Raw genomic sequence first — 21,194 nt, 5'->3', positions numbered from 1 at the left:
GGGTCATCCTTTTTGTGGTAGCTGAATTTTCTTCAGAACTTCCTTAAAACATATTTTTTAATGATGCAGGTAGCAACTTAAATTGCATTTTTAACATACTTGTTGGTCCTGTTTTAACTTGTCGAGAATAAAGTCAAATAATAGTTATGATCTGCATGTTGCTGATTCTCTGCCAGTTAATTTGTATTTGAAAAGAAATAAAGGCGGAACTTATTTACACTGTGTGCACAGTGTAATGTGTAATGAGGTAAAGGTTGGCCCATCGAGGACAACACCATATATCAAGATGTTGTATATTTATCAGGCAGTTTCTTTTCTTTGGGCAAAATGGGCCAAAAAATAGATTGAACTGACTCTCAAAAGTCAAAAATGTCCAAAAGTCTCTCAGATGGATGCAGCACTTTAGACATTGCTAAGATATTGGGGAATGATCACAGAACCATCCAACTTTTTGTTTCAAGTATTCAGTCATAGTCAAAGGAAACAGGTTGAGAAAAAAAAATGGAGGCAAATTAACTGCCGAAGATTTGAGAAGAATCAAGTGTGAAGCTACCAGGAACCCATCATCTTTCAGTTCTGTCATATTCTGTAACTGCAACCTGTCTGGAGAAACTAGAAGTACAAGAAGTTCAGTTTTCAGAGACATGGCCAAGAAAAGACAGGCTGAAACCTGACCAACGCTGAATACGACACATAAACTGAACTAATCTGAGGACAGATTTTTCAAAAGAACTGATGGGATGAGAGCAACTCTTGATGGGACTATGGGTGGATCAGTAAGGGAAAACTGACAGAAATGGAAGAAAAGAAGAAAAATTGAGGTGGAGATATTGATCACAAATGTGTTGCCGTTTATTGGAAAGTTTTTTTAGTTGTTTATTTATAATTCTGACTTAAATTGATGCATATTAAACACTTGAGGTGGAAAAAAAGTCTTCATTTGGTTGGACTTGCATAATAGTTCTGCACAAGTAGTCACCCAGTAATTGTGCAAATACAGATATACGCCTAAAAATGTCAAAACCTCACATTTGTTTTCTTAAACATTCATGTTGGAGGTTAATAACATTTTAGATTAGCAGAGCACTGCAGTTGATGATGAATAAAAATAATCCTTAAAAATATGGTTGCCTAATAAATGTGTACACAGTGTAAGGACAAAGGCAGCAAATGTTGCACACGCACTAGTTATGGTGTTTTCCTGTCTACAAGTTGTAAAAAGATCAATTAACCCAGAAATTGCTCTATATAGATATACAATTCAGATTTGTGTCATAGATCTGTTTGCTGTACTCTAATTCCATATTTGTTATCAATACTTTTCGTGCTGTTTTAGAGTCGTGGTCTGCCTGTAGTTTTAGCAGGAAGTGAACACAGCCGTTCAGTCTCAGTTGGTCACGTTTCCCAATATTGAACTAACATTAACAGCTGCTTCATTCTGCTTGGCTCTTCTCTCTTCGCAGTGGAGGATGGTTGTTTACAGCACAGACAAGTTCCAGTAAGTTTCTTCCTGTCGGACTGGCGCACTACATATGTCACAGGCAGACGTCAGCAAATGGGTGAAATTTTAAATCCCAACACAGTCCACATCTCCAGGAAGCAACTGTTTATCAACAGCCCAGACACTCTGGACAAAGCAAATAGTGTAGGATAAGGGGCTGAATTTTAACAATTGTCAAAAAGTAAAACAGAAAGAGCAAAAATAATTACCACTGTTCAGCATCCAAAGCCAGAGGGAATGTTTTCCAAAAAAAGCAACGCCTCAACCAAAATAAGTGATGAGCAAACATCTATAAAAAGAAAAATAGAACTAATATCATATAGTTACTCTGCTGCCACCATGAGTAGCACAATATTAGTTGATACCTAGAATATAAAACCTGCATCTGTTATTGACAAAAAAAAAAAAGTTTACATCCGATGAGTTCAATTATATGAAAATTAAATACTAATAATGAAAAAACAAACCCATTGACATGGCACTGACTGAAACCCACTTTTATTATGACTTCTTTCTTGCTAATTTCTAAGCATATTCAATAAATCAAAACACTCCAGTAGAAAAAATATCAATCTAACATGTACAAAAGCAAAATCTGAATTGCAATAATAAAATAAATAATAAATATGGAAGTAAACATGGTGCATATCAAGTAGGTTTCCAGGCAAGTATGAAATCTTGAGGTCAAAACTGTTGAAATAAAAGTGTGTAATTGTTCAGCAGAGGGGTTTGTTTTTGAGTGTGTGCTGAAATGTATGCAGGTTATCGCATGTTCATATGCTTTTACCTCTCTGCAATGCAAACTAAAATTAAGGGTGTATACTGTTTTTAATGCATCAGTGCATTTCTGGCAGCAGTCACGGTGTTTTTCATGAGCATGGCAACAGTCATTGGACCCACACCTCCAGGAACAGGTGTTATGAAACCTGCTTTCTCCTTCACTCCTAAAACAAATATCAGAAACATGATACGGTGTTAAGCAATGCTCTTTATTCACCCGGAAATGCAGGTGATGTGCAGGTATTAAGATATTTCCTCTGCTGAGGCAATCCTGGCAAGATTTATTGCTTGTTTTACCCTCAAAATCCACATCCCCGATGAGCCGGACTTTCCCTGTGTGCTGGTCCAGGTTGCGATTTATGCCGACGTCAATAACTGCTGCACCCTTTTTCACCATGTCTGCTGTGATCAGACCTGGAACACCTGACCAAAGGGGGAACAAAAAGGCATATTTATCATTAAAAAGGAATAAAACCTTTCAATGATAATCTTTTAGTATGAGAACTTCGCATTCACAATACATCAGCATTAAGATCAGTGACGGCCGATGCTAATCACTTTTTAACATATCAGTATTGGTCCCATAAATAAAACTGGGTCAGTATTAATAATCAGTAATGTTTTATTCAAGTTTGTGTTTTAGGAGTTGAAAGGTGGGAATTGTTTGGGCAGGTGACAGTGATGGAGCGCAGAGGAGCATGTTGGTGTCGAAGAGTGTTTTTTTGTTTGTTTTCTTTTCTTTTATTTAACATTGATTATCAATTTTGGCCCAATTTTTCATATTGGTACATCCTTACTGAGAATTAGTGAGAAAAACTCAGACTTAGGGAGGAGAGTATGAATTAGGCACAAGAATATAAATTAGTGAAGTAGTTCACCTAATATCTTCAAAAACTTCTAATCAAATTATATTAAAGTAATATACATTTAGTGTTCACTATTTGTTTATTTTGAAATTCAGTAAAAGGATTTATTAGTCCAATTCCTCATTAAGTAAATCTATACAGCAATCTCTACTCTGCTAAAATGTGCCAAAGGTTTGTTTTTTTAAATAAAAAAATTATCTTTTATGGCATAACCTCCAAATTATGAAACATAATGTACAACAGAACATTGTTGTACATTATGTACAACAATGTTGTACATAATTGTACAACATTGTTGTACAACAATGTTGTACAACAATGTTGTACAATGTACAACAATGTACAATGTTGTACAATGTACAACAATGTACAATGTTGTACATTGTACAACAACAATGTACAATGTACAACATTGTACACTGTTGTACATTGTACAATGTACAACATTGTACATTGTTGTACATTGTACAACATTGTACATTGTTGTACATTGTACAACATTGTACATTGTTGTACATTGTACAATGTACAACATTGTACATTGTTGTACATTGTACAATGTACAACGTACAATGTACAAGTTGTAAAAAGTTTTTACAACTTTTTTACAAAAGTTGTAAAAAAATAAAACTTTTTCATTTTTTAAAAATTCTTAGTGCCACATTTATGTCCCCAGATAACTCGAGTCCTATCTGTTCTCTATTATTCAACCTTCTCCTCAGGTTTCCCCAAATATTTTTATTATCTTTCCTTTTGAGGACTGAGAAGGTCATTGAAGAATAACAATTTGTATCTGGTGATGCATTTTTGAGTCGATTCAGCCATGTAGTTGGATCATTATACTGCTACTCCCAATGTAGGCATCCCTTTTCAGCTCTACAGCAGACGTCACCGTTTAATTTTTTTAATGTGGTCTAGTATGAGCTCATTATCCCACATCCTTAAAGTTTCCAAGGAATTGGAAGAGAAACAGATTCATACAGAAACAGATTAACAGAGAAGCCAAGTTGACTTTTCATACCTTTATCATTTTTAAATTAGACAATAACCACTTAACATGTAAATATGGTTTTAATGGTTTCTACAGACTATAAAGGTGATCCTCAATGCTGTAATGTCCTAACTATGAACGTTGGAGATTTTTTATGTCCCTTCCCATCAGGGGTTGGTTCCCTGGGTGAGTCCCTTCTTTTAAGCTCCATCAACACTCTACAGTGGTACTAAGAGCTGTTTTTTCCTTAAATTGAAAAAGCTTTGTAAATATCAAACTACATTTTTAAAGAATCTATTTGGCATGTGAAATAATCCTGTTAAATTTTGACCCATCTAAGCATTTTAGACTGTGAAGTAAAGATGGTCAAATGCAGTCCAGATTTCTTAAAAACTATGAAATAGTTCTTTACTGAAGCCCCAAACCTAAAGCTGCAAATGTAATAGCAACCTTAGTCAGCCATCAAGTGCAGGCACAGTGTTGTACATGCCTTACTCTGTGCATAACGCTCAGCACCTGGTCTCTATTGAAGGGGCAAAAAAAAAAAAAAACTGAAAAAAGGCCATGATCAGGCCCTCAAAATGAAGCTGTCTTGAGCCAAAACACTTGAGTCAAAAATTACCTCTGCTTACCTTTCTGCTCTGATCTTAGTTCTTTCATACAAGTCCCGGATATTTGACTGTGACAGCCATGAATTTCTAACCACTGGAAAGCTATTTTCTTTTAGCCCTTTCCTGAACACACTGATCAGCACGCATCTCCCTTACTATTGTTTTTCCCTTTTTGAAGAGTGACAACTTGGTCAATATTGTATTATTATTATATAAGGGATGGTTTCCCAACCAAAGTAATAGCAACTTAAAAATGTATTGAGAGTATACATATTGAGTGAGATTAAAAAAGAAAAAAAAATATTTATAATGAAACATAAACTTAACTGAAAGGTTAATCTTTTCATCAAGAGGAGGAAAAATATCCTCTAACGTCGTTGGTTATGAGACGTTGGTTACACTCCGTCACTGGGAGTGTAACCTGGCACCCCCAACAACATTACTAAAGTTTCACAAATGATTAATACTTTTACTTTTACAATGATTAATACTTTTACATTCCAACCCTATAAGACCACCTTGTTCTTCATAAAGAGGAAAAGAGGTGAGAAACAAAACAATTATCTGGAAATTTCCACATTTGCGATGCAGACTTGAACAAGAACTATTCAAGTAAGGGCTAGTAAGCCTTTTTCATAATCTTTCCTTTTTCTTGGAGCAACACCAGCCTGCATAAATCCTTTTAGACAAATTCAAAGAGTCTATTACGGAGTGTTACAGCAGAATCTAAACCTGTTTAGGTAGAAGAATTATAAAAAATTAGGAATGGATTCTGGCACAGTAAACAATTTACATTCCTGTGAAAATGAAATAAATAAAAATGTTTGGTTGCATAAAATATCCAGTTTAAAAAAAATATAAGCCACAAATATTTAACAAACTGCTTCCCAAACTGCATTTATAGTATATATAATATATTTCTGTAAGCAAAGTGTATTTATATTAACACTGATAAAATCACAAAGAGCATCACAGCGAAATGAATGACCAAAATCCACAAATAAAATAAATTAACAAATAAAAAGTATGAAAACGGTAAATAAAAATCACAAACAACAAACTAAAAGAAACATTCAAGTCTAACTGATGGCTTGACTGTGTGAAAGTGACTCAATCTGTCCTTTGAAAAGTAAATGAACTCAGTACTCAGATTACTTTTTACAGCTTTTATCAATTACAGCAATAAATGTTTAGAAAACTTAATCAGATTTTGTAAAATCTGACCCATTCTATTATAACTCTACCTTCATTGTCAACTTAGACTTTAGACCTTACACAATGGTTGTCTTATATTTTTAGGTACTACAACTACTTCTACTAATATATTTTTATTTAAAATAACTTTTTAAAACTCTCCAGGATACTGGACAAAAAAAAAGTTATATTAAAATTAAGAGTATTTTTATTGAGCATTGTCCAAGGCAATGAATTTAGATGAAAACAGGATTTGATGAGATACAAATTATAGACTAGAAAATATGTGAAATCCGTATTTTCTAGTCTATAGAAAAACTTACCTAAAAACTAAACTATTCATGGAAATATTCCATTAGCGTTGTATTTGATTTTTTGTTGTTAAATCCAAAAGCATAGGTAGGAATTATTGCATTTAGTCAAAACTCTTTCTGTCTCTGTTAGACTTTAATTACCTGCCGCTGCAATGATGATGTCAGCCAGGATAGTTAGTTTTTTCAGCTGATCCCTTGGTGTACATCTGTGAGCGATCGTCACTGTGGCATCACCTGAGAGGCAAAGAGGAGCTTTTAGGTTGAATTAAGCAACAAAAATAAACTATTTTTTGTATCTAATGCAGGGTAATTGTTCTTTGTTTTATGTAAATTTAAGTTAGTGAATATGGGAACGGAAACTCAGAGTTATCATTCACAATGCTAAGATGCTAACATTGCAAGAACATTACACTGAGAATAGGGCAGAACTCTAAAACTCAGTAAAAACCACATTTATTGCCATAAAATACTTATGTTTTCACAAACTTTAGAGATTTCAAAAACGGCATGTACGCCACTGAATCCAAGTTTCTTCACTATAGTGTGTGGCCCTTGTGACTAAGGAAGTCTTAGAAAGAAAAAAATAGAATGTGTCACACTGGAACATTTTTGGATAAGATAAAGAAAATGATGTAAGGTACAACAAGTCCCAGCACATCGAACCACCGGGTCGCATTACGGATGAACTGTTATCTGACTTTTAAAGCATGCATTGTAGGGACACATCAGTTTATACAGTCATGCTGCAGGAATTTTGATTATTCAAATGTCATTGCAAGAGCTTAGTATGCAAAACAAGTGCACAGGTTGTGCTTCAGTTTCATCAGCAATGAAACTTATATTATGAATTGGTAAATATCTAATAATATTAATTCAAATGTTAAAAATAATATTAAGATGAATGTGACAAATTTGTTCTTGAGAGTTGATGACAAATCAGGACTAAAAATTGCACTAAAGATCAGATCTTATTAATGGTGTATGTCTGAGGATACAGTAAATGTCCATGTGGGGATGGGCGATGTAACAACGCTGGATATTGACGGATTAAAAAATATTGATGAGCAACTAAAGCAAAGAGATTATGAGCACTGTGCAATGCAATTCTATGCGCTTGCTCTTATGCATAAGATTTGTTTCCTTCAACTTAAGAAAATAGCTATTATACTAAGATTATGCAGCAGGGATGAGATTATTGCTGGTTTCAGAGATTACTAGAGTAATTGTACAGTATTACTGTACAGTTTTATTTCAACAACAGGTATTTGAAATAAAATTACCACATTCCCCTTGAACATGTTTCTATTTTAACTAGTTTCAGCTGTTAAAATAGAATTTTGTTTTGTTTTTCTTTGCTTTTTATATTTTTTAGCCAAATAAAGACCACAATGTTTGACTGCAGCTGCTGGCAGAGAGTCATTTGGGAAGCATGCATATCTTTCTTTTGGCATATTCTGTTGGAATCAAACCACACACTGAGGAAAACTGAGCGCAAATAGATAGACGAGGCTTATAGTGCCACGACTGATGGTGTCTTAGTAATAAAAGACTGCAATTAATGAGGTTAAACTCTCTTCAGTAAAACACTGATTGATTTAGTGTAAGTTGCTAATATAAAGTAGGCTACTTTGAAGAGAGGTGTTTGGAAGTGCTGAAACTCCCATGTATCAGTATCAATAATTATTGATCACCTTAAACGCCACCCGGAGTTTATTGTTTTGAATTTGCTTTCCCTTGTGCTGTGTCCCCATTTATTTTATTTTTTTGCTCTTCTTTTTTTGTATAATTATCAATTTCGGTCAGGGAAATGAACAGAACTATTGTAGACCCTATACGATTAAAAAGGGAAAATCTTTAACAAACAAACTTTAATCTTTTATGAATACTTTATAAGATGACAAGATGACACTCACTCAGACAGGAAGTAAAACCATCGACTAAAAACAAAGCTGTGCCACAATTTGATATACATTTTTTGCAAGAGGAAAATTTCACTATGACACAATGGTAAATACAGCCTTGAATGTATCACAGTCAAATACTATGATAAAGTCAATATCATCCATTGACTATATGGATGATTTACTGTCACATTGATCAAAGGGAAGACTGAAGTATTAAAAATCCCATCTTGGTCTCTTACTTAGTATTAAGTAGAGATTAAATAGAATACTTAACAACAGTTCCATAGGTACTGCAACAGTACACAATAACTTTGCCATATTTTGATTTATGATCACTTTGTATGGTTAGATAGAAGAAAAAATGGTTCAAACAGCAAACCTAACAATCCAACGCACATGCTCACGTTTCTCATAACTAGAACAAAGAAACGATTCTGATTCATTGATAATATTTCAGATCCTTTGATAGTATTTTTCTTTTCTCTGCTATATGACACAACATTCCTAATGGATCCTGCGTCTTAGTCCATACAAAGGTATCATTGCAATAGCCTTTGCATGCAATTAACTAATTGAAGCTTTTTGTGATGTATTTGCATCTTTCATTTATATCCTGGAAGAATTTTCTAAAATTTGAACAAAGTTGTGGTATAAAGGTGTTGCATTGTGCAGTTTGCATCAACTTTATGCTCACCTGCTGTGAACAGTGTGCTTTACCTTTTATTGTTGGCAATTCTGAGTTTATTTTCCAAATTAAGAGTCAATCTAGCACAGACCTGCCAACTGAATAACACACATTGTTATATGGAGGATATATATTACGGAGGGTGAGTAAATGCTTCAAGTCTCTGGATCATTGGCTGTTCTGTCTAAACTGTTCCTATTCCTGCTGGTCTGTTTTTATAAAACTGAATTAACCACAAAGAAAAAAATGAGTGAAACTGTTAAAGGAAAAGCTACAGATTTTTGCTCCTGTAACTGATAAAAACTACGGAAAAGTAATATGTGGGGATAACGTTTAAGCCGCCTACACTGATTGCTAGGGTTTCACGCAAGTCTGAAGGCGTGGGGGAAACCAGGAGCTCACGGCTGCACATGCTGTGAAGTTCAACTGGAATTTTACACATCCTTTCATCTGAAAAGGGTTGAACCACATAAACAAGTTCTCACAGAGTCTTGTGTTACCAGATACCTGTTTTGCAGTGACACATAGATAAACTCTCATGCAACTGACAAACAGCTGTATCAATGACAAAAAAACTGATTTTTAACATTGAAATAATCATACAAGTTATAGTAATATAGTAAAATTGTCTTGTTCCACTGGCTGATTATTTCAGTTATAACTAGTGCTTTTTCCATCAATATTAAGAAATTATTTACCTAAAACATGCTATTTCCTGCTAAAGGTTACTGGTGTAAGGGGTATTTTTTGGCACACTTTGGATGCCATAGAACCAACTATCATCAGCTAAATCCAACAAGCTATGAAAGTATTATTGCATAGTGTTATTATCTATGAGTATCTATGTTTTGATTGATCATTCTAACATGAGAATGTACCATGTCACAAACTTGAATTCTTCTGAAAATGATTCTGACTTAACTGACCTCGAACAGCTTCTACAGTCACCAGATCTGAATCTAACAGAGCACCTTTGGGATGTAGCGGAACAGCAGATTTGCATAATAAATTCAGCCAACAACATTGCATCAACAGTGTGAAGCTGTCATGCTGATATGGATCCCAGATTTTTGAGGAATGTTTCAGAAACATTGCTGAATTTATAGCAAAAAACATTAAATTAGTTTCGAAAACAAGGCCCAATCTGACTTTTTCTAATGAAGTGGCCAGTAAAAGTGTATGTATTTTTAATAAAATGTGATGGTATGAATACAATCTTTGTGCGTTTCAGTTAGCTTTTTCAGACCAGCACCGGAAATGACCAAGTAACCCATTTACAGAATGTGTCCACATTTTTTTAAAAGGGCATGAACCATGAGAAAAGCAGCAGTTTGAAATAAATCTCAAAACAGTTTGTTCAAAAACTGGTAAAACTGGTAAGAAACTTGTTTTCTTTACTGGTTTCTTCCGCTCTATGGATTCTTGGAAACTGAAAGCTGGAATTAGCTAAAAGAATTTCTGATTGGCTGGGACTGCCACAGACAGACTGTACATCATTTGCTTTAAACATGTAAAGAAATGTGACTCCCTAAAGCCCATTACTTATTTCTTTTATTGTAATTTCTTAAAGGAGTTCAGAAACCACAGCTTACTGCAGTCTTTTATTATACTACTTGGCATGTGTATTGCACCTTGGGTCTCTTTATCCTGTCATATTGCCGAACTTTGACAGTTAAAGTAAATCTTGTTGCTTAATGCAGACAACACCTTTTGAAATCCGTTTCTTCCTTCCTGCGCCCATATAAGGACTGGATCCGTTTCCCAGTGGTGCACAGTGCCAAATGTTTCGCCCTGATTAAGGCTTTCACACTCCCTTCTTTTTATCCAGCAGGACACGCATCAGCATTTTTTTTTCTTTTTTTGATAAAAAAAAAAAAAGGCAGGGAGTAATTGAAGTGTACATTCATATCCTGACAAAAGCTTAAAACATCAAATATCCTTTAGGGAAAACCAGGATGGTGCAACTTGAATTTTCTATGAAGATGTTTGTCATATTATTGGGCTGACTAACCTAGATTGGTGGTACAGATAAAAGAATAAATGCAAATCATTTAGCTTACCTCCAGGGCGTTCATGATTGCGATCAGTATGCAGCAACATAGCAATGGGCATTCCAACATTTTTGGAGCGACCAGCAACCAAGACATTCTTTCCCACTGTCTCAATTCCTGCGTAAACACATTCCCAGGAAAGAAAGCAACATTTTTTCTTAAAAATTATCCTGATCTTACAGATATACTGATATTTTGTTGCAAATTTTTATGTCAGGTTGCCTTTTGAACTGGAGGGTAGCACAAACAAGTTTCGTGTAACTTTGTCCTTTTTGAAACATTGTATTTAGGTTCAATACTATAATGTAGCTTTGTTTGATGTTAAAATGATGTGGTATAAAACTCCACAAGAAAGCCAAAAAAAATCTTAGGGTTCAGAGGTTAGATGGAGATTTTTTTTTTTTTTTTTTAGCTTTTGGAACTTCTTCCACAAGCAAACAGCTGCAGACTGAAGCCAAGGGACTCAGTTATTTGAAGAACAAAAATGTAAACCTTAAATCCATACAATTCATGTCAATTAAAACTGCTGATCACACTAGAAATTAGCTTTTGTTGCTCTTAATCAACACACCATAAGTTAGGTTGGCAGAGCTCTTGACAAAAGAACATCTCAAAAATAAAATCACTGATTGTTTATAAAAATTAATGTCTAATTTTTTTATTCTCATAAATTGCGGTTCCGAAAAGTACTATAAAAAACAATGCATCAAGAAATCCTTTAAAACCTTTAAAGTTCTTTTCTTGCCCCTCATTTCTATCTTTTTCGCCGATTTCTTGCAGCAGATAGAAACCTGCATTTTACGCAATGCTTTTCACCTCCCATCAGTGACATTCTGTGAAGCAACAGTTACCTGAACTGAACTTTTCTGATCAACAGCCAAGTTTGACTGGAGGTTTTGCTTTTTATGGGCACAACCACCAAACATTCTTTCTGAGTTTGTTGTTGGTGCAAGAAAAAAATTCCACCGTTTCATTTATTTATTTCAATTTAAGGGCTATAATTAAGTTAATGAAGAAAAGTGACACTAATACTGTGATCATACAAGTTGTTTTTTTCCCCCCCAACTGATCAACCCAATTTTTTAAAATAAATGATCTAAAAGATAAACTAGGAGACATGATTGTCTGGATAATGGTGGACTTATTACTATAATTTCTGTGCCAATTCTAATATGGCACATCCGTACTATGATGTGCATATTGGAAAGACTATAAGACAGAATAAAACTGACACAGCATTTACTAAACTAAACACAAGAATAAACTAATTACAAAAACATCCATTTATGAAAGGATCAAACATGATCAGAATTATGAAGATTTTACAGCACGTGTTATGGTTACTAGCAGCAACGAATGGTTATATTACCCTGAGAACTAGTAGATCTTTACTGCCCTCTAGAGGATCATTTGTTCAGAACAAGTACAAGTAAACAAATGAAAAAGACGGATGTGAGATTTAGAACCCTTCCTGGTTTACCTGCTCTTTTGATCATCTCCCAGACCGCTGCAGGCGTTGCAGGTACCATCGATCTCTGGTCCAGGCACAACTTTCCAATATTCACAATATGGAAACCGTCAACATCCTTCTCTGGAGCGATCGCATTACACACAGCTCGCTCGTTGATGTGCTCTCAAGAACAGAGTGAAAAAAATACATATGATTACATTAAGCCTAAATACTTATTAATTAGTATTATTAGTTTGTGCTACTTTAAAAAAAACTTTTTCATCTACTTATTCATTAATTTACTTAACTATTACTAAACCGACCTTTGTGTCTGATAAAGGTAAAATTAAATTGCAAGTTAATTGCAACAGTATAAAAAGCAACAAAGCAATGGTTGCTTAAATGTAAAAATGCTAGTTATTATTTGATCTTAAGTGATCAAATAAGTCCGAAAGGAGTGGTAAAGCATTTTTTTTTATTAGAACAGAATATATTTTATTGATCCCCAAGGAAAAATTGCTTATATGTTGACAAGCTACTCCATCCAAGGTGTTAAATATTAGTAAATAAAAATATAGCCATAAGTGATATAAAACTGATACAAAAATATGTACACAACAGTTATACTGTAAGTAATTTAAACATGAATTAAATAAAATAATAATAATAATAAAATAATAATAATAATAATAAGCATGTACATGGACACATGTTAATCTTTCAACACAAGCTGCAACACAGTTAAAACTTTTAATTGCTCTTTTTCAGAGCAAACTATACATATAGTTTGCACTATAGTGCCCACCTCTTAAGATGGGTAATTCAATTTCGAAAGTGTTCTGTTTGCTTACCTGGAAGTGGCAGCTGCACCAGGAGACCGCTGACCCTCCAGTCACGGTTCATCTTATCGATCAGCTCCAGCAACTCCTCCTGGGAAACTGAGCTGGGCCGAACTACTGTGTCACTGGAAATACCTAGAGATTGTCAAATAAAACACTATTGCTCATAGTCAATGTATTTTTAAATGCAGTCGTCCTGTTTTAATTATCTAAAATGTATACATCATTATACAATATGTTTGCAAAACAAAGATAAAACTAATTATCTGTCTTAATTTGTATGTTTACATAAGGCTGACATACACATGCATCTCAATAGAGCATTGAAAAGTTAATTTGATTCAGCAGTTAGATTCTAAAATGGAAACTCACATATTACGCAGATTCAGGAACACAGCAATACACATCAAATATTAATTTCAGTTTGTTTAATGATACTAGATTGCAACAAATCAAAGCCCAAATATTTCAAGAATTCAGTTTGTTTTTGTTATTTGTCCATGTACTGCAGTACAAGCCCACAATACCTGGTGATGTAGAGATTTATTTGAACCTTCAAATAGGTACTGTTTGAGCCCAGGTAAGACACTTCTTATGGACTGTCACAAGAAATGTGGCAGAAGCACTGACTCCTGTCACATTCAACAAACTGTGAATCTCTGACAAACTCTTGAATGTTTTTTTTGTCTTTCAACTCAATTTTTCAAGACTATTTTTGTCTGTGGAGGGTGTCACTGACTACCATCAGGTCAGTAGTCTTCAGTATGATGTGTAGCCAGTAACATAATCATAATATGACATTTGTGAGATAAATATCCCTTCTCTATTGGTCTTGTTAATTATTTTAACATTATAAAGAAAAATTAAACATATTCTGTGTGTAAAGATCCTACATAATATTTTCACTATCGGTATTTGAACTGAATTACAGAAATTGTGTATTCAAACTTAATGAGATGCATGTGCATGACTGCACCGTACACACTGAGGAAAGTGTCGAGAAAGACACACACACTGCTCATATCTGACCCAGGATGGTGGCTGCCCGGGTCTTGTTCTTAACATAGGTATGACTGGCTGGGTCATCTCCGACTAAGATTACGCCAAGGTGGGGCCTCATGTTGCCATGAGCGACTAGCTCTTCCACATCACGCTGGATTTCTCTGTGAATCTGACGGGCCAACTCTGTTCCTGAAATCACCACAGCACTGTGCCTGGAGAAGTTTATAGTAAAGAAAAGAATTTAGTTTTGAGAAGCAACTGGAATAAAACTGTGTTCTAAAAAAAATATATATGCATATTTAAAATACACATTTTCTTTTTTGAGAGAAAAGATTGTGAAGATTGAAACAATTCCTACCAAGTGTCAACTGATCATAGTCATTTTTCATGGATATGTATATATATGTGCGGGATTTAAACGTGAAGTAACTAATCAATGCAGGATAAAGCATACAAACGCTTGATCTGTCCTTCAGCAATATCACTGAGCAACCCATACAAATGGAATAATGAGTGTGAACATGATTAGTAAACCACTCGTTTCTAAGTAAGTTTGTTTTGTTTTGTTTTGTTTTTTCCCCATGCCGTTTAACCTTGCGCCCTCTACCGGTTACAGTGAATACTGCTGTCCGTTACAATCCTTCCTCTGACATCTGACGTACTCGCATTGCTTCCACCGGTGCCGAAACGCCGCTCTCCATCCCTTCCACTTATTTCAACAAAACATGGCACTACTTTCAATGTGACAACGTTTACCTTCTCGCAGAGTGGTACAGATGCCTCCTTTGACTCTCGTACTTTCTGTGCATCCGCAGTTTGGCACGGCAGCAGTGAAAGTGTGCAGTTAACGGTGAGCAAATCCTGAAGGAGGAGCGTAGAGGTGAAATAGAAGCCGCCATATTTGTGCGTGTGTACGTCGTGCGTGTGTACGTGCGTGCACAAAAGGGGATGGGTAATATATAGGTTCTATTTGAAACATGTTCTACATACAGTATGTTTTGATTTTTAGTAAGAAGAGGCGTTTTGATGTTTAACCACCGTATGAACATTTACGTAGGTATATAAAAATAACAGTTAACAAATATAATCTAACATAAAAATCTGTTTTGAAGGCAGAGCACACACAAAAAAAGCATATTTCAGTAATGAGAAAAAACATTGACACAATAATTTCTTCCTGCGAGATCACATTGCTTGAAGCAACCATATACATGTAACCCTAAATATGGCTTGTGAAATAATAATGAAGACAAAAAGTAGAAAAACAATAGAAACACTTAGACCAAGTGTGAACAAACAATTATTCAGCTCTAGTCTTTTTTAAAGTCTCAATCACAGTTGTATCTCTTGCTTCCGTTGTGACTGCAATGTTTTTATTTTAAACCATTGAAATAAAAATAATTCCCGGAGAACATTCTAGAATGGTAGTTTGTTTTTTAATAGTCAAAAGTGTGTTTCCTAGTCAAACCGTAATATTGGGAGCACAACATTAAAGAGTATTTTCTAAATAAAGCACCAATACATAAAATGTATTATGTCAAACCAGTGTAATTGGAGGCATTTAGTCCTTGTTGCACCTTTAGATAGTTGTATTTTTAAATTAGCCTGAAGTTTGTACGATTCTCCAGAATTGGATACTGAAATAAGGGTGCTACACTAATTTGCCACAAGATGGCAGCAAATGTTTGTTTTATTAAGGATAGAACAGCAATATTCTTTATTGACTCAGAATCATGAAATGTATGTGCAAGTGACAGGAAATCAAAGAAAATAGAATCAAACAAAATAGAATATATTATACGTAAAAACAGAATAAAGAATACAAGTGAAATGGTGTAAATAAAAATAAATAATTGTATCACACCTGATAATTTGGGAGCAGAAAAGTCATCTCCGTCTGTTCTTTCAACGATTTAAGATATTTTCGATGTGAAATATGAACCAACTAGTTACTTAAAACTGATTAAAGAAATCCACTATCTTTTTTAAAATTGAAGTATAAAAATACCATTTACACTAAAGTACAAACGTTTTTGAAAATATTTATGAAGATGAATAATTTGTGTAAGAATAAAAATTAAGATATGGTTTAAAAAAAGGAATTATCAGTTATCAGTCATACTGTACAGCAAATTCACAGGGATTTACAGTTACAGAAAATTGGTGGCTTTTGGGAGTAAGATGGTCATTATTGGTGAAAACTCTGGTATGATTTTATATCTTTATCTTTGTAAGTAATATTTCTTTACACCATCACAACACTTTCCTGTAGCTCAAAGCACAGATACTTTCATTAACTTTCAGATTCATACAGTAAATATGTGCAAATATTGACATGAAAACATGATTCTATTCTTATTTTACTGTAAACATCAACATAAGCCCTCCCTACCTCATTACATCCATTCTAGAGGTCATGTTTGCATTAGCATTAGCCAATATTTAACATTAGCCAATATTTTCCAGCGTCTCACTGTTAAGTTTTGATCTTGTTGTGCTGCTCCCTATATGTTCAGTGCAAGCTTGTAAACTAACATGTACCAGTTACTCAGCTCTGACTGCTTTAAGTTTAACAACCAGTCTCACAGATGGGTGCATAATGCAGCACGCTATTGTTAAAAAGCGTGCTGCATTAAAAAAAAAGAAAGAACATAAATAATTTTGTAAAAACTGTTGGTGTCTTAATATTAGACACCAGAGGTTTCTAATGTATTTAAGTACCAGGCTTTGCAACAACAACAAAAAAAGATGAATGGACAAGATTTTGAGTCTTAGTTTGTTTTTAGAAGTTCATATCACTTAGTTCTGGTTGAAAACAAGTTATTGATTTTAAAGACTGCGGAACACATGACACATTTAGAGTAAAGGTTTGTTTGAGTGGTAGGAGTGGTGCTAGAAATCTTGGTAAACACCGCACCCAGACCAGGCCTGCCTGGACATGAATTTAAAGAGAACATAGAAACCAATTTGCAGATTTTAGTACATACATGTTTGGTAGGCATATCTATATGCTGGTTACATGACTAAAACACACACACACACACCTCAAAATTACTTTTGATTTTCCAGTAGCAAACAAACTCCGTTGTAAATATTACAATAGTGATCTGGACCTCAGAAGGACTGAGAGAAAGTAAAAATAAAGTCGATCAGGTTGATGTAGCTGTGATGTAGCTGTGATATTTGTTGTGTAACTGTGAGACTGCTGACTGTACATCTGAAGCACAGGATGCTGACCCTTCAGTTCTGAGCTACACCTGATGCATACGCAGCATATACAGTCTAACCTCTGAGCCAAACCTGACGGCTTCGGGTAGGTTAGATGTTTTTGCAGTATGAACCAATTCACACACACGTATAAGATAAAAACTTGGAAGTGATGCCTGAAATGTATTACTTTACGTGAGGTTTGGATATTTTATTTCCTTAATAAAATAAATTATTTTTGAACTACTACGCACACATATTTGTGTAACAATTTATGACCAAAAAAAAGTCAAAACAGGAAATCTAAAGTGGGGTGAATACCTTGTCACTGTATGATAAAACAACTCATGTGGAAACAGCCTTACCTGCTGAAACATTTTCATAATTAGATCTGTGTAGGCATTTGCCCTTTAATTTTTGTATGTTTTCCTCATTTTGAGCTGAGAAAAAGTCCCACCAAGCCACAACATTCAGCAGCAATTAATCATGTCTAAACGTATCTGATTTGTTTGTTTTTTTTTTGCAGCAAATTAGAAGAGTTAACTAAACATCTGGTTTTGCTTGCAGATGTCAATTAAGCTGGGTATGGACTCTGTTGAATACTATTGTATATTCTACAGTTAGAAGATTTCACAATATTATATTGACAGAAATTAAACTTAACATGTTATAGCTGTGACTTAAAAAAAATATGGCTTTAATGTGTGTACCTGAACAAACTGTCAGAGTATTAAGTTCTGGTCTATAACAGTAATTTACTGGTGCAGTCATGCCTCAACAAGTTCCAATGAGTGAAAGGAGAAAATCTGTTTCAGGTCAGACTTAATTGTGTTAACTTGATCTTATAAGGCACATATGTCAAAGTCAAGGCCCGCGGGCCACATCAGGCCCGCAAATCAATTATCTATGGCCCCCTGAATGATATTTAATTACTATGAGAACCGGCCCGCAAGCCAGAGCCGCCCGCTCGTGTTTTGCCCGCAAACACTACATTTCCCATAATGCAACGGTAGCCCGCGAAGTGACTACAGCGCACCCAAACGGCTTCATTATTCATTATTCAGAGACACACCCCGAACATTGATGAACTTGTACAAAAGATGAGACACCTCCAAGTATCAGGCTCAGCCTCAGACAAGTGAGCATCACAGAGCAGCAACGTATTTTCAGTTTATAAGTTTCAGTTAAATTTTTACATTTGTTTCTACAAGACGTGATTTTTCTTTGAATGAAGTATTGTTTTGTCTGTGTGCCATATATTTTTGTATTTTATTTTATTTTATTTTATTTTATTTATTTTTCAGTTGAATGGATTCAGGTAAAATTGCAGATAAGAGCCATGAGAAAGAATACAACTGATTTGATTTATTTTTTTACTTTACTATTTGAAAGCAGTGATCGGTAGGATCATAGAGCAGCACAGTAATGCATTTTCAGTTTATAATGCATGCACTTTGATTTATGCATTTATCTTGATATTAAGAAACATATTTTGTTTTTAAAAACAATTAAATTTGTTGCTGTTTGCCTCTTGAAAAATGTTTTCCCTTGAAGTTACTGACAGAGCCATAACAAAATATTGCTTTATTCATTTAATCGTTAAATAATATACACTGTGTTAGGTCTTGGTTCAATAGGCTATGTGCAATCATTTCAATATGTTTTAATAAACATTAAACCAGTCCGGCCCTCGGCTTGTAGCAAATTTGTTTTTTTTGGCCCTCTGTGTATTTGACTTTGACATCCCTGATCTATGCCATATCAACAGACTTCTGGATTCAAACGAATATGTTTGTCGATGTCCCACTGGATTCTATGGAGAATATTGTGAGCAGTGCATCGACAAAAGCATAATCCCGAAACCGGACGCCATCTTTCCCCCCATTAAAACTGTACAGGACAGGCTGAAAATCCTAGAGGACGGCCTGAAAGAACTCAGATGTCACAATTTTTAGAAGATTTTCACAAAATCCTGGAAGAAGAAAGAAACCATGGCTCGACAGAATCCTAGCGCATCCCACTGTGATTCAATACATCACCACCAGATGGCGCCAAACTTCAGTCCTGCAAGTTGGAATATAGTCACGTTTCAGATTATGTTAATATTCACCAACAACTGAAATCTTCTGTTTTTTTGTTGACAGGAACTACTCATGTTTCTGAATAAATTCTGAATAAATGACTGAATTGATGATTTACTGCTTATTCTGAATAAAAACACATTTAAATGCAAATATTTAAGTTGAATGTCTCTTTGCTCACCTGGTTTTGGTTCTGTTTAAGTTTAGAAGACGGAGTTAATAAACCAGATCTTTAATAGAATTACTCCAGAGTAGAAAAAATATGTAAACAAATCACATTTTGTTCAATAATAACAACGATATAGGAAAATTAAACAAAAATAAATTAATTAATTTCCCGAAATGTTTACTCTCAATAAATGAACAAAAAACTAGTGCTTATTTAATGTTTCAATTATGAGTTCATTAAATTATTTTTAAAAAAAGCTGATTTAAAAAAGTAAAAAAATCACAGAATAATGTATTTCGCTTGTAACAAACCAGGTGACAAACGAACCTGCAGTGCCATCAAGTGGTTAAACTGCAGCACTGCAGGACATTTTCAGATGAAATAACAAAAATGTAAGTTTGAACTTTGTTATGTATATTTTATAAATATTGAAACCTTAATAAGTGGAGCTGGATGAATCCGTCCAAAGCAGTTTACCGTCTGGATAAGAAAGACTTTTCCCCCTCCACCAATCACAGCCGCTCTGTGAGGAAAAACCCGCCTGATAAAAGACACTTTGCGGCCGCATTTGCGCAGAATCGCGGTGCCGCGGCTGCGCAAATGATCAATTTTCTGGATCGTTTGTAGTAAGTTCGGTTATTGAAGTAATCTGAAAACAATCCTGCTTGTGTTTACTGCTGCTGTGTGTCAGTCCTGTCTCAGTCAAGCACTTAAATCTTTTTTTCGCGCTACATCATGGAAAGAGTGGAAGTATTCAGTGAGTGGCGGGGTCCTTCTCAGCCTCAGAGCCTCTAAAACATGTAAACTTTCACTTTTCCCCCTTTAAATTAGACTTTATTTCTCTGAGCTGCACACAGCTGGTGACACCTAGCAACGGTTGCTGAGCTGACGCAACGTTCTTGGATGGAATCTGGTCCTTTATGACATCACAGAGTTTTCTGAGTATTTTGTCTTTCCTTCTGCCACTTTCTTTGTGAGAGACAGTTGAAGTTTGGTGAGAGACTGAGATAGTTTGCGATTTAAACAAAATTTGCTTTACCTTCCGTTACAAATCCAAGAAGCTATGAGCCACTTAAAGAATCCAAAGCCTCTTGCATTACCGGCTTTAACCGGGGATATGATCACACCGATGATGGAGGAGTTTCTTTTGTCCTTTTCATTGGATCAGATAATGGATTTGGCCATGGGGAAACCTGATTGTGACACAAAGTCCAGCTTGAAGGATCTGTTGTTGAAGTTACTGGATAAATGTTACACTTTTATTCTCTGCAATATCCCTAAACAGGACATCAGATCCCAAGATGTGGACACGATCTTGGGCAATGCGCTCCTAACATCATTTTCAGACATCTTTTCGATTACAGGGAAGATTCATCCCATGAGCTTTGACATTTTCAATGAGTTATTCATTAAATATGTCAAAAAATCGTTGAGCTCTGTCTGCTCCACGCACGATCCTGATACTTCTGTGGTCTGCCACTTGTCTTGGTCGGAGGCCGTGGATTCCATCTTTCCACATGCACTCCAGCTGACAGAGGAATTATTACTG

The 21,194-nt window shown here is 34.9% G+C and overlaps 1 protein-coding gene across 3 annotated transcripts; it reads right to left on the bottom strand.

Moving 5' to 3' along the window:
• Positions 1–834: 834 nt before the first annotated feature.
• Positions 835–15,103, bottom strand: mthfd2l (methylenetetrahydrofolate dehydrogenase (NADP+ dependent) 2 like). Of its 3 annotated transcripts, XR_001776899.2 has the most exons (9): positions 14,945–15,103; positions 14,216–14,400; positions 13,199–13,321; positions 12,378–12,530; positions 10,907–11,014; positions 6,399–6,491; positions 2,579–2,704; positions 1,711–2,445; positions 835–1,627 (listed from the first exon to the last, which is right to left on the bottom strand). XR_001776899.2 is itself a non-coding variant. In XM_008418078.3 (8 exons), the coding sequence occupies exons 1-8, from the start codon at positions 15,085–15,087 to the stop codon at positions 2,330–2,332; spliced, it is 1,047 nt and encodes a 348-aa protein (XP_008416300.2). In that variant the 5' UTR covers positions 15,088–15,103; the 3' UTR covers positions 835–2,329. The 3 variants fall into 3 exon arrangements, 2 of the variants coding, with proteins under 2 accessions (XP_008416300.2, XP_081466931.1); XM_008418078.3 differs by having other exon boundaries at positions 835–2,445; XM_081610805.1 differs by lacking the exon at positions 14,945–15,103 and adding an exon at positions 14,547–14,727 and having other exon boundaries at positions 835–2,445.
• Between the last annotated feature and the right edge of the window lie 6,091 nt (positions 15,104–21,194).

The sequence above is a fragment of the Poecilia reticulata genome, chromosome 9 (genome assembly GCF_904066995.2).
Source record: "Poecilia reticulata chromosome 9, P_reticulata-male-v2, whole genome shotgun sequence".
NCBI lineage: Eukaryota > Metazoa > Chordata > Actinopteri > Cyprinodontiformes > Poeciliidae > Poecilia > Poecilia reticulata.
Note: the sequence above shows the minus strand (reverse complement) of the source record. Positions and strands in the feature narration are given on the sequence as shown.